Source organism: Grammomys surdaster, unplaced genomic scaffold (assembly GCF_004785775.1).
Source record: "Grammomys surdaster isolate TR1022 unplaced genomic scaffold, NIH_TR_1.0 125630, whole genome shotgun sequence".
Taxonomy (NCBI): Eukaryota; Metazoa; Chordata; class Mammalia; order Rodentia; family Muridae; genus Grammomys; species Grammomys surdaster.
The window spans coordinates 414,029-430,375 of record NW_021620469.1 but is presented as its reverse complement, the minus strand read 5'-3'; the positions used below and the strand labels follow the sequence as shown (position 1 = coordinate 430,375).

The window sequence follows — 16,347 nt, the reverse complement described above, 5'->3', positions numbered from 1 at the left end:
TAATTTTAAATATATTTAATTTTATTAAATCTCAAACCTTAAGCAATGGCAATTACACATAACTCATGCCTACTCTAAACCATGAAGGGGCTGTGCAACTGAACTGCAGACTGCCCTTCTGCAGGGAACAATACTCTGATTTACAAGAACAAGTAAACCACTATACTACTGAGTGTATGGGCATCTTGTTATTGAGCATTACCAAACTTATAAAGCCTTTGATTAACGTTTTAAAATAAAAATTTTTAAAAATCAGGCAAAAAAACCTAGTAAATTATAAATACATTGAAGGTGCAAAAAAAAAAAAAGAATGAATGAATGGATGGATGAATGAATGAAAAAACAAGCTAATTGGTTCTCCAAGCTAAAAACAAAAAACAAAAACAAACAAAAAAAAAAAAACGAGTAAACCGTGATTATTTAAACCTGTATTTTTGACAGACATTTTCTCAAAAAAGAATAAATGCTGTGACCTCAAAGAAAGCAGCTCACAGTATATGTTGCTAAAGACATAATTTGGTCTTTCAAATAAAACTTGCAATTCTGGAAGGCAGCTGCCACAGTGAATCTGGCAGCTGTTGGGCACTGGTTCTACTGCTTTAATTTAATTAGAAATCTGTGTGTCCAAACTCTGAAGGTCCTTGTCCCCAGTTGGTTTTTGATCAATCGGTAAAGATGCCAGTGGCCAATGGCTGGGCAAAGGGAGACGAGACAGGACCCTTAGATTTGCTCAGGCTAGGACGTGGGAGAGAGGAACAGAGAGAATCGTCATGATGTGGCGGAAGATGGATTAGATTTAGAGCTGCACAGAGAGCCAATCAGCCATGTGAGAATTTGGGTGGGTAGCCATTGGCCACTTCCCCAACTGGGCATGGGGTAGCAGGGGAAGGTTTAGGAGTGCCCAGCCTTTGAAGTAGCCAAGGCATTTTAAAATTAACTGGTACATGTGTGCAGACAACCCACCAGGAGCACAAAGCAGTAGAGCCCAAATTTACTGCTACAGGAAGCTTTATAATACTTCAAGACATTTAAGATTGGGTTCATAGTAATATTAAAACATGCAATTTTTGTTGTTGTTGCTTTGAGATAGCATCTCACTATGTATCTCTGACTGACCTGGAACTCACTATGTAGCCCAAGGTGGCCTTGAACTTACAGAGATCTGCCTGCCTCAGCCTCCCAAAGACTGGGATTAAAGGCTTGAGCCACTACATCTAGCTATATGCAATATTTTGTATTGTGTGAGATCTGTCAATGTTCTGAAAACCTACATAACTCATCAAATCGCTATTTTCTAGATGATCAATGCATTAAATCATATATATGTATATATAAAAATATTATATATTATATATATTAATATATATTAAATCATATATATATATATATACAAAACAATTTATTCAAAATATCTAGATACTCAACTTATTGTGAAAAGTTCATTGATATGGTTTTAGATTCCATAATGGGAACAGCCACTTAAGAAGACCACTTGTTTAGCACACAATTATCTGAAAAGATATTAAAGTACTCCTTTCCCCTAATAATGTAGCTATATAAAAGGTAGAAATTCTTTTCAAATACTTTACTAAAACAATATCATTCCAGAGACCAGATATAGAAGTATACAAATCAGCTGACTTCTTCCAATCCAAACAAGACTGAGAGTCTTGGATAGATGGCCAAAAGCGGTACAGCTACATCTTGTGGTAGCTCAGCTTTCAACTTTTTGAGGAACCTCCACACTGCTTTCCAGAATACAGCCCCCACACACACTCAGACTAAAAGCCTGCTGCCCAACTGGTAACTATACTCAGGCATGACGTAACTTTTAGGAGGTGGAGCCAAGTAGGAAGGAATTAGGTCATGTCGGCTTCCCCTCGGGGAGGACACTACCTCTCAGCCATTGGGAAGTGAGCAGCTCCTCCATTACCTACTCCCACCATAGCAATATGAAGCTGCCACAGAGCCACAGCAACAGACAGGACCAGCAACATGGGCTAAAACCTCAGAACATGAGGCAAATCAACAGTGCTTCTTTCTGCATTGTTTATCTTGGGTATCCCATCACAGCAATCAAGGGCTGACTAAAACTCTGACCTGCTCATCCTTTACTACCAAAAAATCCTCAATAATTTGAGAGTGCAGTTGGTGGGGTGGGAGAAAAGGGAAGACAGACAGACAGACAGAGTGTGACCACAGTACAGTGAATATACATGTATGAAATACCACAATGAAACCCACTATCTTTAATAAAAAGAAAATAAATTAGACCTTGACATTTAAAAAAGAAAAGAAAAAGAGATAGATTTGGGGTCTTGAAACCACAAAGTTTGAAAACCAACTCCCTATGGAATTCAGCAACAGAGCATATGCTTGGCAGGTACAAGGCTCTAGGTCCACTATCCAGCACCAAAAAAGTAAGTCAGATTAAGAAAATTCAAAATCCTGCTGTGTTCAAGCTAAGTGTCCCAAATTCAGCATGGCTAGTTCTCACATTAGTAACTTCAATCTGCTCCTGCCACTCTATCATATCTGTACTTTATGATAAAAAGTCATAGCCTGGTATTCAAAGTATCGTTAGTGTTTATGGATCCCTCAAAGCAATTACAAACTATTCAATTATTTTAAGATAAGCTAAGTGTGGTGGTGCACCTAGGAGACAGAGTTTGAGGCCCACCTGGTTTACATAAAGAGTTCCAGGGCATGCAGGGCTACATAATGAGACCCTGTCTCTGTCTACTGTGTGTGTGTGTGTGTGTGTGTGTCTATGTGAGTGTGTCTGTATAGATACAGATATATAAATAAAATTATATATAGATATAAAGACTACAGGCTTTCTATATTTCTCCAAAAAAGCATCCAAACTTCTTATCCCCAACTCTCTTCCACCCAGCCACACTTGGCACACTCATTTAAATATTCACACAAGTGTCTTCTGTATTCTCAGTGTCTAGCACAGGAACCAAACAGAGCGGGCCTTTACTGAGCCTCTAAAGTGTGTCTCTTACAGGGTAGTGCCAAAAAGCAAACACATTGCTCTGGATCACTGCTTGTAATTTATGAAACATGATCCATTGACAATGTTATCCTCAGATGAAAATGTTCACAATTACGGCTGGGGATGTAGCCCAACTGGTTCAGTATTTGCCTAGCATGCACAAAGCCCTAGGTTCAATCTCCCATACTGAATAAACTGAGGATGGTGGTGCACACCTGTAATCTCTGCATTTTGGAGGCACAGACAAATGGGAAATATCCCTACTACTCACACTAGGCACACCAACAAGCACTGATACGGAATTTGCTTGTCCTGAATCAGGACTGAGAATCTTTTTGTTACTATGGCGTGTGGTCAGAAAAGCGTTCAAGCCACTGCTCCAGATCAAATTTCAATGCTCTTTTCTCTGGTAAGCTCCAAATGCTTTTTGTTAACAGACACAGCATGGAAGAGAATACTGCCACCTATTGCCCTAGGAACACAGCTCTTCAGTCAGGCAAAATAGTTTCTACAGTTTTACCACTGTAGCCCTGAAGTTTCCATGCATTAGCCAGAAGCTGGATACCAGTAACTACACACATAACTTTGCTTCTATTCTACTATTTTTTTTTTTACCCCAAATCAATGACTGCTAGCTGGGCATGTGGCTCAGTGAGCAAATGGTTAGCACGTGTGAGGCCCTAGGTTCATCCCCAAGACCATGTATATACGAGAATGTCTTGAAGTATAGCACATACACTCCAGAATGCTAGAGCACCTCCAGTCCAAGCATTATTACATCATCATTTCACACTTATCCACCTGGCCCTGAAGAAGCTGGAGTTTCCAACCTGTGACAGGAATGTAGAAATGTTCTCCCAAGCAGTTAAGATAAGCAGCAGCCCGTGTAACATTGTCTCACGTTGACTGAGGGCCACGGATAAGGAAAACATACCTGGAAACATGTGCTGCGCAGACACCATGGTGAGCAGCTTCTCCTGCTCCTCCATGAGCCTCTGCAGTTGTTCCAGCTGCTGCCTCTTCAGCTCTTCCTGCTTCTTTTGCTGTACTTCTTTCAGCTTTTTAAATGTAAAATCAAAGTAGTGTTATGCTTCCTGACATCCCTTACCATTGATCTTAATTTCTCCATTCTCCCTTCCCAGATTGTCCCTGACAAATAATTTCAGAGAAAGACTCCCCTAAAAGTAAATCTTTGCCACAAGAACAAATTTGCTTTACAAATGTTTCTACCAGCTTCCCAGTTAAAGCTACCCATTTGGGGTGTTTACCCATTGTGGTAAACATTTGCCAAAAGAACACTAAAATCTAATTTCTTCTAAAGTAAATCATATCAGTATCTCAAGTAAGAAATGAGGGTCGGGGGGAACAACCCCTTTGAGTTTTGTAAGAGGGTGGGTATACCAGGAAATCAACTATTTTCTGATATTTGATCAACCATTTCTAACTTCATTCTTATCAAATGAGGTGGCAATTGAAAAACATGAATTTATCTTAACTGCTTCATATTTTATTTATATATGTAAACCAAATACATCTTAATATTTCACATTAGACAAAAAAAATCGGAATTCTGAGGATTCTGAGTTAATGGGTAACAAGATGATTGGTTCTACAATGCCTATAACAATACAAATAAATATCTATAAGGCCAAACCCTACCTGTTCCAGTTTTTTAAAAAGTGGGTTTTTATTAGCCACTTCTTTGAATTCACTCGCAAGATCAGTCATAAAGTCACTTTTGTTATCCCCCTGGCATCCCAGGGCATCCTGGCATGATGCTATTGGCTCCTTTCTAACTGAAGGAAAGACTGGATGAGCTTCGGGATCTTCTGACCACGGTTTATAAGGTCCTCCAGCCTCCATCTTCTGTTCTTCATGAAATGAATCCTCTTCACTACTAATACTGAAGCTACTTGAAAAATGTGTGGCCTTAACAGGGAAGCTGGTAGAAACATTTGTAGCTGCTTGCTTTTCATCTGCTTCCAAAATAGGAAATCCTCGATTTAGTATGACCCCAGCCCGAGAAGGACTGGTCATCCACTGGGTTAGGAAGTTCTGCCCACTGTTTAATTCTGAAGAGGTGGGCATCAGGAACATCTTAATCTAACGACCCAATTTAAACACTGGGAAATCCAGAACACCTATTGACTTCCAACACCTGTAAAAGAGAAGGCCGACAATAAGTGTTCATTAAAACATATGCTTTACCCCAAAGTAGCCCAAACCTCAAACCAATACTAAAACTAATATTAAATACACAAGAGACTTAAACAGGGAACAACAAGTTAGTTCAGTGGGTAAAAGTGCTTGCCAACAAACCAGATAACATGAGTTCAATCCCCAGATCCCATATGGTAGAAAAAGAGAACAACTCCTACAAGTTATCCTCTGAACTCAGAATTCATGCACAGCATACATGCAAACATGTGTAAATACACACACATACACACACACACACACATTTAAAAAGACTTTAATGAAAAAAGCAATTAAGCAATAAACTGCTTTGTTGGCTTGAGTTTTGCCTTCAAAAATCTAAGGTGAGTAGATCACAGACCTCTGGACACTACTGATATAATCGTTCAATCACTAAGATATGCAAGTGCTAGATCACTCTGGAAAGCACAATCAATTTCAGGTACTACATGCTTCTTTGCCCCACTGGGGATGAACAAAAGAGTCATCACCCTAACAGCACACACCCAGCTCCACTTGCCTGCTGTAACATTCCTCCCAACCTGCACAACTCCTCAGCCACTGACAGTCCTTGTCTATATTCCAGATTGCCCTGGCCTCAACAGTTAGCACTAATCTCAGTATTAGTGATATTTTGCTATCCTGATCACTCACACTCTACCAAACTGTGGAGATCCTGGAAGAGCCTGTGTATCCTCCACTGCCTAGCCCCATGCAAAGAGAAGGAAGGTGATAAATTTATTTGCTAAAATTGTTTAAAAAATAAGCCAGAAATTTGCATTTAAAATAAATTCAGTACTCCAAAGTATCATTTGTGTTCACTCAATGTTCAACAATACAAATTACACTGGCTTTTATAGGAGCATCCTGTGTGATTCATCAGACTTTAGTGTTGAACTGCACTACTGTGTAAGTAAAAAAAAAAAAAAAAACCACAGGGAAAGTGAGCTCCATCCTTTAATATGTTTGATTTTCCTCTACTAACATTTCTAATTTCGTCTTCTATTGTTTCAGGTTCTGGGACATGTGGCTGTTAACAAGTATCTTAGGGTTTCTATTGCTGTGAAAAACGCCATGACAAAAAGCAACTTGAGGAGGAAAGCATTTATTTCACCTTAAAAATTTTAAGTCCATCACTTAGAGAAGCCAGGGCAGGACCCCAAAGGCAGGAGCTGATGTAGAGGTCATGAAGGAGTGTTGCTTACTGGCCTGCTCCTCATGGCTTGCTCAGACTGCTTTCTTATAACACCCAGGACACTAATTGTACACTAAATAGTAACAACTGGAAGAAAATAAAAGTTAAACAGAGGAAAGAAGCCATAAGCTTAGGCAGGGTAGAAATAGAGGCCTCATTTAGAGAGGAGTTGGTGGAGTTTTAAAAAATTATAGAGCTTATGAGATCAGAGGAAGACAAACCATTGCCTAGACTCTCTAGTCTTCACCAATAACTAGTTCCTACAATCACTATCCACTGTAAATGCTTCAGACTCATCTCTTTCTGCAAGGAAACCTATGTCCAACAAAAGGCCCTTGGCTCCCAGCCACCCCTCGCCTCATCCACGAAACCCTCTTTTCTCTCACCTGCAACTACACTCTAATGACTGATTCTCTCCACTCCCAAGTGTCTTCAAAACCAACACGTCCACCAGCAAAATGTGCTAGGCACCCTTCCCCCTTTGTCTGTACATTTCTTCACCTTCCTCAGAACATGTGTTCCAATGAAGCCCACATTCTTATACCAATAGGCTTGGAAGCAGAATATGCATTCTTATATTCTTAGTCCTTTCTTCTGGACTCTCCTTCAACACACGCATACAAATACAGACATGTGAGCACAAGTACAAGTGCACACACACACACACACACATTGTGGGGAGGGAGATATCAAGCTTTGAATCTCATACAGTAAAAATTCTATGACCCAGTGCTCTCCTTTACCGTCTTTCTCTCACTTCCTGATACTGTGAGAACAGGACTGCCATTCAGTGAAATGAGAAAACTAGGGAAAACACATCTGGGGAGTAAGGAGGGTAAGGAGTAACTGCAGGGCCTCACGTGTTAAATAAACACTCTTCCCACAGAGCTGCATCTAGAGGATCTAGACCCACAGTGGAAGGATGCTCACGATGCGTTTAGGTGTGATTGCAAACTTCAGTTTTATCAAATCTATGGACACAAGAGTGTGGGCCTCATAGGAAAAGTGTTCTCAGGAAATTGAAGAAATGTACAAAGGAGGGAGGAGACACAGGACATTGGTAGGGGACAGTGGATGTGTTGGCTTTGTAGATGCTCCGGAGGTGGAGAGAGCTAGGTATTGAGTATAAGGCAGCTGAGAGAGTAAGAGGGGAGAGTGGAAGAGGTGAAGAAGAGCAGCCCGGAGCTTAGGGCTTCTTGTGGACAGAAGTTGAATCACACACACCACACACTCACACAGGCGTGTGTGCACACACACAGAAACACAAAGGTAAACGAATGTATCTAGGCTTTCAAGTGGCACATTTAAAAATACAAAAGATATAAATAGAAAAATAGATATAAAAAAGATACATCAAAATATGTTCATTCTCGTGCCACTGAAAAAAACAAAAATTATGACAGTAGCAATATACCTTTTTTTTTTTTTTGCCCCAATTCACTGGGTTGGCAAAGACTAAAGACAGCTAATATTCAATATGAAAAAAAACAGAAATGCATTTATTAAGTTGTCCTTAGATATATAACATATTTTGGAGATAAAGGAGTTAACTATCCAAACCGTAAAATGCACAAAAGCCTTGATCTAGCAATTTTGCCTCTAAGCCTTGTGTACTACGATTATACAGGGACAAGCTGACACTTGCAATGAAGGGAAAGTAAGCCAGGCACTGTGACCCACACCTGTTAAGCCAGCACTGAAGAGACCAAGGCAGAGGGAGTTCCAGGCCAGCCTGAGATACAGTGTAAGCCCCCGCCTCAAGATGTGGCTTTCTGATGTGTACACCCTTTCTGATGTGAGGTCCTAGATTCAGTACCGTATATTAAACTAACCAAGCAAGCCAAGTACAATAGCCCACACCTATAACTTCAGCACTTTAGAAGCTGAGGCAAGCAGATTATCATGAGTTCCAGACCAACCTGGCTTACACTATGAATTCCAGGCTACCTGCACTACAGAGTAAGACCCTGTCTTGAAAAAAAAAACCCACAAGAGGCTAGAAAGAGGGCTCAGTGGTTAAGAGTTGTTCCTGCTCTTCCGAAGAACCCAAGTTGAGTTCTTGGCACCCACACCTGACAGTTCACAACCACCTGTAACTGCAGCTGCAGGGAGTCTGATGCCACCTCTGACCTCAGCCAGCACTCGCACCCATGTGGCAAACATTCATTACATTTACACACATACACATAAATAATAACAACCTTAAAGAAATGGGCCAAGGCACACCATTAATCACAAAGTACAGAGCAAGAGCAAATGTACTGTAAGAAATATAGACAGGGCTGGAGAGATGGCTCAGTGGTTAAGAGCATTTACTGCTCTTGCAGAGGTTCTGAGTTAAGTCTCACAACCAACACAGCACCTCAAAACCATCCAAAACTCCAGCTGCCAGGGATTCAACACCCTCCCCTGCCCTCTGAGGGCACTGGGCACACAAGTGGTACACATGCATAAAGTTAACTATCGAGGTGGAGAAAAATGGAATTATAAAAGCAAGAATGGCAGAGACCCAGTGTGGGGGTTAGTTCTTGTCACTTAGGATAACAGACCTCACCTGAGGAATTGCCTCCATCAGACTGGCCATCAGGTTGTTTCCATTAGGCATGTTGCTGGAGGCATTTTCTTGATTAATGACTAGTATGGGAGGGCCCAGCCACTGTGGGTGATGCCTCTCCCAAGCAGGTGGTTCTGGGTTATATAAGAAAGCAAGCCATGAAGCAAGCTAATAAGCATTACTCTTCTGTGGTCTCTGCATCAGTTCCTGACTCACTCCTGCCCTGGCTTCTCTGGATGATAGACCATAACATGTAAGCTGAAATAAACTCTTTCCAAGTTGCTTTTGGTCAGTATTTTACTGAGAGCCAAACTAGAACACCCAGAAAGATAGGGGCTGGTTCTTACTGGGAAAGGGCCTGCAGGAAGTATATACAGTGTATTATATACTTAAGAGTAGCATACATTAACTAGCTATCTGTATCCAGTAACTGTTAATTCCTGAATAATAATTTCCTTTAAATCTCTTGTAAGAAAGATAATCCTAACTGTTTTTACATTAGGAACCTACCTATAAAGGCAATGTAAGGATTTTTCAGTTAACCTTGGTTAAATTTCAACATCCTTAGTAAGAAATTGTTTTAAATCAAACTTAGGGGCTCACAAGTGTAACCCCAGCAGTGAGGAAGGAAGCTGAGCATCATGGGCATGAGGCCAGTCTGGATACACTGCAAGCTCCACAGGACAGTGTGAGTGTAAAGTGAGAAACTGTCTTAAAAAACAAAACAAAAACAAAAAATCCAGAGCTGAAGAGACGTGCTTACTGCACAAGTCTGACAATCTGAGCTGGTCCCGGAACCCACATAAAGGTGAAAGGAGAAATCGACTCCTGTGTATAACATTGTCCCCTGCCCTCCATACATGCATGACATGCATGAAACCAACACATATCATATACACAACAATCATAAATATTTTTAAAAGGTAATCTTTAAACTAAATAAGAAATCTTAATTTAGAAAATAAACAAGTTGCAAAGTCACTCTGTAATGTGAAAATCGTCAACAATTCCCTATTAGACTGACCAAAGTGTAATGGTTTATAAAGGCAGCATCTTAACATTGTCTTTACACACACACACACCTTTTTTTAAAGCACTAAAACTTCTGTACCTTTGCTACAGTTCCATTACTATGATCCTAAAACTATACTTACTGCCAATTTTAAGTATAGGAATGTTGGCATTGGTGATGCACACCTGTATGTAACACAGCGTTCGAGGTGGGCGGCCAGCTTGGGCTACATAGCAAACCCTTGTCTCAAGAACGCCAAAAATGTTCCCCTAAATCTATTTTTTATTACTTATACAAAGCCCTAGGTAAACTACAAATAATAGACTGTCTATGACAGTTTGTTATGTAAACTCTGACATTAAAATCTGATGTACAACACCACCTGCTTATCAAGCTGTAGGCATTACCGTAAATTAATTGTACATCGATAACGCTGCCTTTAAAAAAAAAATCGACTAATTGAGAGCTTTGACATCTTTAAAGCTATCTATACAAAATATAGATTATCGGCACTGGAGGAAGAGGAAGATACGAGGAGACAATTCAGACCCTGAAAACTTTCAGCTGACAGGTCCGCCTCCCCTGAAACACAACTCTTCTTGAAAGCAACAAAGCTTTTGGAGAAGCCGGACAAGGCAAGGCGAGATGGACCCTGAAGGACTGCAAGCGGCACCACTGCACCTGGCCCGAGCGTGTCGCTCGGAACAGAAACACACACCCCGGCCCATCCCCTTGAGGACCGATCTCCCCCGGGTCCTCGGAAGAACAAAGCGGGCTTAAGCCCCGGAACCACCGCCGCCCGCGGGCTCCCAGTCCTCCGCGCCATGCCAGCCCCAAAGCCCAAGCTTAGGAACCGGGCAGCGGAAGGGCTTCTCCGCTCCTTTCGCCCACCAGTTACCGTTCCTCGAAGACACAGCGGTTCAGACCTCTCTGACCAGTGATACAGTCACCATTAAGCAGGCCCGGCATTTACGAATGAGCCGCCACAACCACCTCGACAGCCAAAGCCCCGCCTCCTGGACTGGCCCCGCCCAGCCATGCTCCAATGACTCCTGGGAAGTGTAGTTCCTACAGCCCCTGTGAGCTTGCGCGAAGGCGTCTAGGGCACATGCAAACTACAACTCCCAGCAACACCGCCATAAACGTTGCTAAGGGATGTGCTTTGCGCGCTCTTTCGCGGCGGGCACCGATCAACAGCTGTTGTTCTTAAGTCAACCTTTTGAGACCTGACCCCTGCGGTAACAGAGAGCGTTCACTGCTGTGCCAGAAACACCGAGACTGAAACCACATCTAAAAGACGACAGATTTGGGAGAGTTTCGTTGCCTTCGCTTTTCTCTTTGGATGGGTTTGATTTAATAAATACTTGTTTAAAACAAAAAAGTGACATTGTTTGGTAGGAAGAATAAGTGAAGATAACCGCGGAAAAATTTACTCCGGAAATAATCATCTATTATGTGGCTAGTCGGTGGCTTCACAAAGTGTGTTCATTCAGTGTTTAAATTTTATATGGAATACTGAAAGTGCAAATGTTAAAATTATATGTGGAATGCTGAGCACAGATTTCATTTGTATTCCCACCAGAGGGCTTCCAAAATACAGACATGACCCTTTAATCTAGGGATGCTACAACAATCATGTTACCACGGTTTTTAGACCAGGTTTAAACAACATTGTAAACTAAATATATTTTTTAAATATCTAATTTTACTATTTTATTTTACTTTACGTGCATGCATGTTTTGCCTGCATGTTAATATGTGCACCCCAACATGTGTGTCTGGTGCCTGTGGAGGTCAGAGGGGCCATCAGATCCCATGAGCCCATGGAACTGGAGCTACAGATGTTTGTGAGCTACCATGTAGGAACTGGAAACTGAACCCAATCCTGAGAGAAAAAAAACAGCAAATGCTCATAACCACTGAGTCATCCTACCTTTCCTCTCCAGTTGATCAAATGTTTGCCTAATATGTTATATCCTCAGCACTGTATAACCCAAAATTGGTGGCCAGTCTCTCAAGTGAGGAAGGTGAATCAGAAATTCAAGGTCATCCTCCAGTGAGTTAGAGGCCAGTATGTAAAATGAGATTCTATATAAAAAGGACATCAAAAGGAATTGCCCTTTATACTAATTAGCTCAAATAAATCACTATTATTAAAGATAATTAAAATTTGTACAGACACCTCAAACCTGGAGACTTGGGAAAAGGTTTTGAGAGTTTTGTTTTGTTAGGTTACATTATAGATGAAAAAGCCAAAGTCCAAAACTTCCAAGATCACACACCTAAGATGTTGAAAAGAGAATGGAGCTCAGTGGGTAGCAAAGCCCTTGTCTGGTGTACCAGAGGCCCTGAGTTCCATCCACTGCCCTACAACCGATCAGACAATAGTTAATCATTTAAGATGCTGGATGAAAGTTCAAACAGTCTTCTTTTGGCCTGAAAGCAGCCCAAAAATCATTTTCTTAAAATGTATGTCTTTGACAATAATCACAAATACCCTCTACTATTTCTGCCTACATTTTATTCTGTATAGTGGGTTATGCCACATTGCTTGTTGTCTGAATAAATTAATGAATTTTATCACACTCATCCTTCCCACCTACCTACCTATCTCTATCTCCTGATCCTCTTGCCTTCACTTCCCAAGGTATGTACCACAAAGCATGTCTTCACATTCAAATTTAAAATAGCTATTAAGATTTTAATATGTAAATTATTGCCTGGCGATTACATTTAAAAAATAGTAGGGTACGATGCGTACACCTGTCATCCCACCACTTGGGCGAAGGAGGCATAGCAAAGCCCTATAATGAACCAGGCACGGTGGTCCACGACCTTAATCCCAGCACTCCAAAGGCACAAAGGCAGGAGGATCTCTATGAGTTTGAGGCCAGTCTGGTTTACAGAGTGAGTTTCAGGACACCCAGAGCTGTTATACAGAGAAACTCTATCCTGAAAAAAAAAAAAAGAATAAAAAATAAAATAAATAACACACTATTCAACTATTGATTGTGTAACCCCCTCCTGTGGATAAGCTGTGCCAAAACCATGAGTAACATCATCCCACAGGCTAAAGACCTGAATCGAATTAAAGAGAACGCAGATAATACTCATTACTTCCTGACTGTGGACAAGATGTGATCAGACACCTCCTGCTCCCGTCAGACCTTCCCTGCCATGAAGGACTGTACACTCTAGAACTGTAAGCCAGCACACCCTTTCCTTCCAAAAGCTGCTTTTATCAGAGCAACAAGACAAAAAACTCGTACAGTAAGAATCTTTCCTTTTCTGCTTTGTTTTTAAGAACTCACTAAAGATCTGATGAAAACCTTCAACTTCTGATCCTCCTGTCTCGACCTCCAGATTGCAGGAATTACAGACATATACCACCAACCGTTTTTAATACAGTGCTAGGGACTGAACCCAGGGCTTCACACAGGCACTGTAACCTGCTGAACCATATCCCCAGTCCAGTAAAGAACTTTCTAGGGATGGGGAGTTGGCTCAGTCCCTAGAGTGCTTGCCTGGTAAGCATAAAGACCAGAGTGTAACACAGCACCAACATTTTGAAAAGAAAAAAAGCTGGAAGCTGGCTAGGTGGCTCAGTGGGTAAAGCATCTGCCCTACAAGCCTGATGACATGAGTACTGTTCCCAGAGTCATGTCAAAGTAGAAGAGAGGTCATAAGCACACATATGTGTATGCATGCAAACATAGTTAATGAGCTCCAGATCAGTTGGCACCTGAGGACAGCACCCAAAAAATCATGTCGTCAAAATTCAGCTCTACCTTTTACATTCAATTCTCCAGTCTAGACCTTATATTATCATTTCATTCATCGTATTCTGAGGAATCAGAATATTTCTAAATCAGTCCCTATTCAGTACATTTCTGATTGTAGCACCCAGGGCACACACATGTGAAACTAATAACCAACTGAGCTGTATAGCCCTAGTCCCATCGTTTGAGCGTCACCAATTAGTGACGGATGCTATTGTGCTTCAAACTCAGAAGTTCTCATTTCCTTCCACTGTTGATGCTGAAAATAGGACCCAGGGGCCCACAAATGTTACCCAAACGCTCTACCAATGACCTAGCTCTTCAGCCCTAAATTTTCTGTGATAAGAAATTTGTTTCTTACCTGCCCTGGGATTCCAGCACGCTACTTAGCCCCAATCTATAATCATTTCTCTGTCAAAAGTCACCATCCATCCATCCATCCATCACGTCTTCCAGATTCAAACTTTGGATTTACCCCTACTGGCAATTTACAGTTTGAAACAGAAACTGAAAGTCCTGAAAGCTAGGCTGATCTTGGAAGCTGAGGCCGGGCCTTCTTGCGAAGTGATAGGGGCAGTGGCAGGGAACCCCGCTAAGGGGCGCTGGCAACTGCGTGTAGGTCCGGGGTTCAGGAGACGCAGCCACGGTCCCGCCCCGCCGCGCCCCACCTCTCCCGGCTGCGCCCGGAGCGGAAGCACCGCGGCTGGAAAGCTAGCTGCCGGGCAGCGACGAGGGGATCGTCCGACAGCAGGAAGGGCCAGACGGGATCTCCAAGCAGGTGCGTGGGTGCCCCGGGAAGCCGTCTGACAGCCCGAGCGTCCAGGTAGTCCCGGGTGGCTGTCACCTTCGCCGAGGCCTTGCACAGGGGCCGTGCGGCCCTAGGACGGGTGCGCCGGGGAGGTCAACCTTGTCAGATCCACTGCTGTTCTGGGAAAATAACTGCAGCAGAACTTTCTGAAACATTACTTTCAGCAACATTACTTTCTGAAAGTTGAATTTCCAAGGAAACTTATGGTAGAAGAAATTAACTCATTGAGGTCTGGAGTTGAAATTTAGCCAAACCTGACTGACTGTAAGGCTTAGCTCCAGGTCCTATTATGACAAAAAATTAAAAGAGGCTGTAAGTTAATTTGCAATTTTAGCCAAGACAGATTAAGAAATTAAGGAATTTCTTAATCTGTCTAGGCCTTACCTATGGCAGTTACAATAATTTTAATATTTTAATGAAAAAGAGAATAGGCCAGGAACCAAGTCCTTGTGTTGGATTTATGCCTCTGCCCTACTAAAAGGTACTTCCGGTACTATGGCTAGTCTTGGCTGTTAAATTGACACACCTGGGAGAAGTGAACCTCAACTGAGAAATCACCTCCATCAAATTGACCTCTGGGGTGTGTTTGCAGAGCATTTTCTTGATTGCTAACTGAAGGAAGAGAGCTTAGCCCACTGTAGGTGCCGCTTCTGGGCAGGTGGCAAGCAGCATTCTTCCTTGACCATTAATTAATTTATTCATTTTACATCCCAATCATAGCCTTTAGTAAGTCAATTTTTTAAATTGTGCTACTGTTATGAATCATAATGTAAAAATATCTGTGTTTTCCCATGGTCTTAGGAGACCCCGTCAAAGGGGTCGAGACCCACAGATTGAGAACTAGTGGTTTCCAAGTTCCTGTCTAGAGTTCATGCCCAAACTTTCATGTTTGACTGTAAGCTGTGAGGTGAAATAAACCCTTTCCTCCTCAAGTTGCTTCTGGTAATGATCTTTATGACAACAATAGAAACCTAATTAAAATAAGGCTCTTGCAGGAGCCTCTTTGTTCCCAGCAAGGTGTTTCTTTCAGGAATCCTATGTCCTAAGGCCCCTTACAGAAGATATAGATCTGTAAAATAGTTCCTGCCACGATGCAGAATGATTCATTAGGGAATGGAGTGAGTAGACCTCAGCCTTCTGTGGATTCTGGACTGCTAAATGACAGTACATAACTGGCAGCAACCCAAGTGTGCTTTTTCAAGAGAGAAAGTCACTCTTGAGTATGACTGTGTTGCAGAATTTTTCATCACACTTGACTCCATCTTTATTCAGGAAGTACTTATTAGGTAAACAGGTTTAGCACCCTGTGCCGTGAAGATCCATCTGTTTTCCAGGGGGTTAAGCATTCCATTACAGAGGTATGTTACTGATGCCATTTAGTCTGGCCATGCTAATAGTATCAGAAGGTCTTTCTATAATCATGGGCTTTGCTTTATGTATGTTTTAAAGTGATCTGGATTCTAGCTAGGCATGTAAATAAAGCATAGCTCCTAAGTAGAATTTGCCATCACATATAAATGATGACGACAGTGGAGAACAGCTGTGTAATCAATGCTTGGGACCTGTCTCAGGGAAGACAGTTCTTGATGGGCAACTCTAGGACATCCTAAAAGGAAGAAACGTGGGTGGGGAAGACTACCAATACCATTTACTAGAGAGGTAGCCTTTTCTCCACTGTGTAGTTCCTTAAGCTTTTGTCAGGAATTAGGTCTCTGTAGCTGTGTGGGCTTATTTCTACATCTTCTCCTGTTGCACCCACCTATATGTCTGTTTCTATGTCAGCACCACCTATATGTCTGTTT

General features: G+C 41.8%; 2 protein-coding genes across 4 annotated transcripts in view; one reads left to right on the top strand and one right to left on the bottom strand.

Annotated features, from left to right (window-relative positions):
* Positions 1–14,115, bottom strand: part of Cenpj (centromere protein J) — a 49,737-nt gene extending 35,622 nt beyond the window's left edge. For 2 of the 3 annotated variants that reach the window (XM_028787427.1, XM_028787429.1), the window contains exons 1-3: positions 10,857–10,901; positions 4,661–5,159; positions 3,936–4,059 (exon numbers count right to left, since the gene is read on the bottom strand). In XM_028787427.1, the coding sequence (XP_028643260.1) occupies positions 3,936–4,059; positions 4,661–5,098 (562 nt within the window). In that variant the 5' untranslated portion in view covers positions 5,099–5,159; positions 10,857–10,901. Of the gene's footprint in view, positions 1–3,935; positions 4,060–4,660; positions 5,160–10,856; positions 10,902–14,098 lie in introns of those variants that run through there. The other variant, XM_028787428.1, reaches the window with a different exon arrangement.
* A 338-nt stretch (positions 14,116–14,453) lies between these two features.
* The window catches only part of Parp4 (poly(ADP-ribose) polymerase family member 4), a 90,911-nt gene continuing 89,017 nt past the window's right edge, over positions 14,454–16,347 (top strand). The window contains exon 1 of the mRNA XM_028787390.1: positions 14,454–14,515. The gene's annotated coding sequence lies outside the window, so the exon portion shown is untranslated. The remainder of the gene's footprint in view (positions 14,516–16,347) is intronic.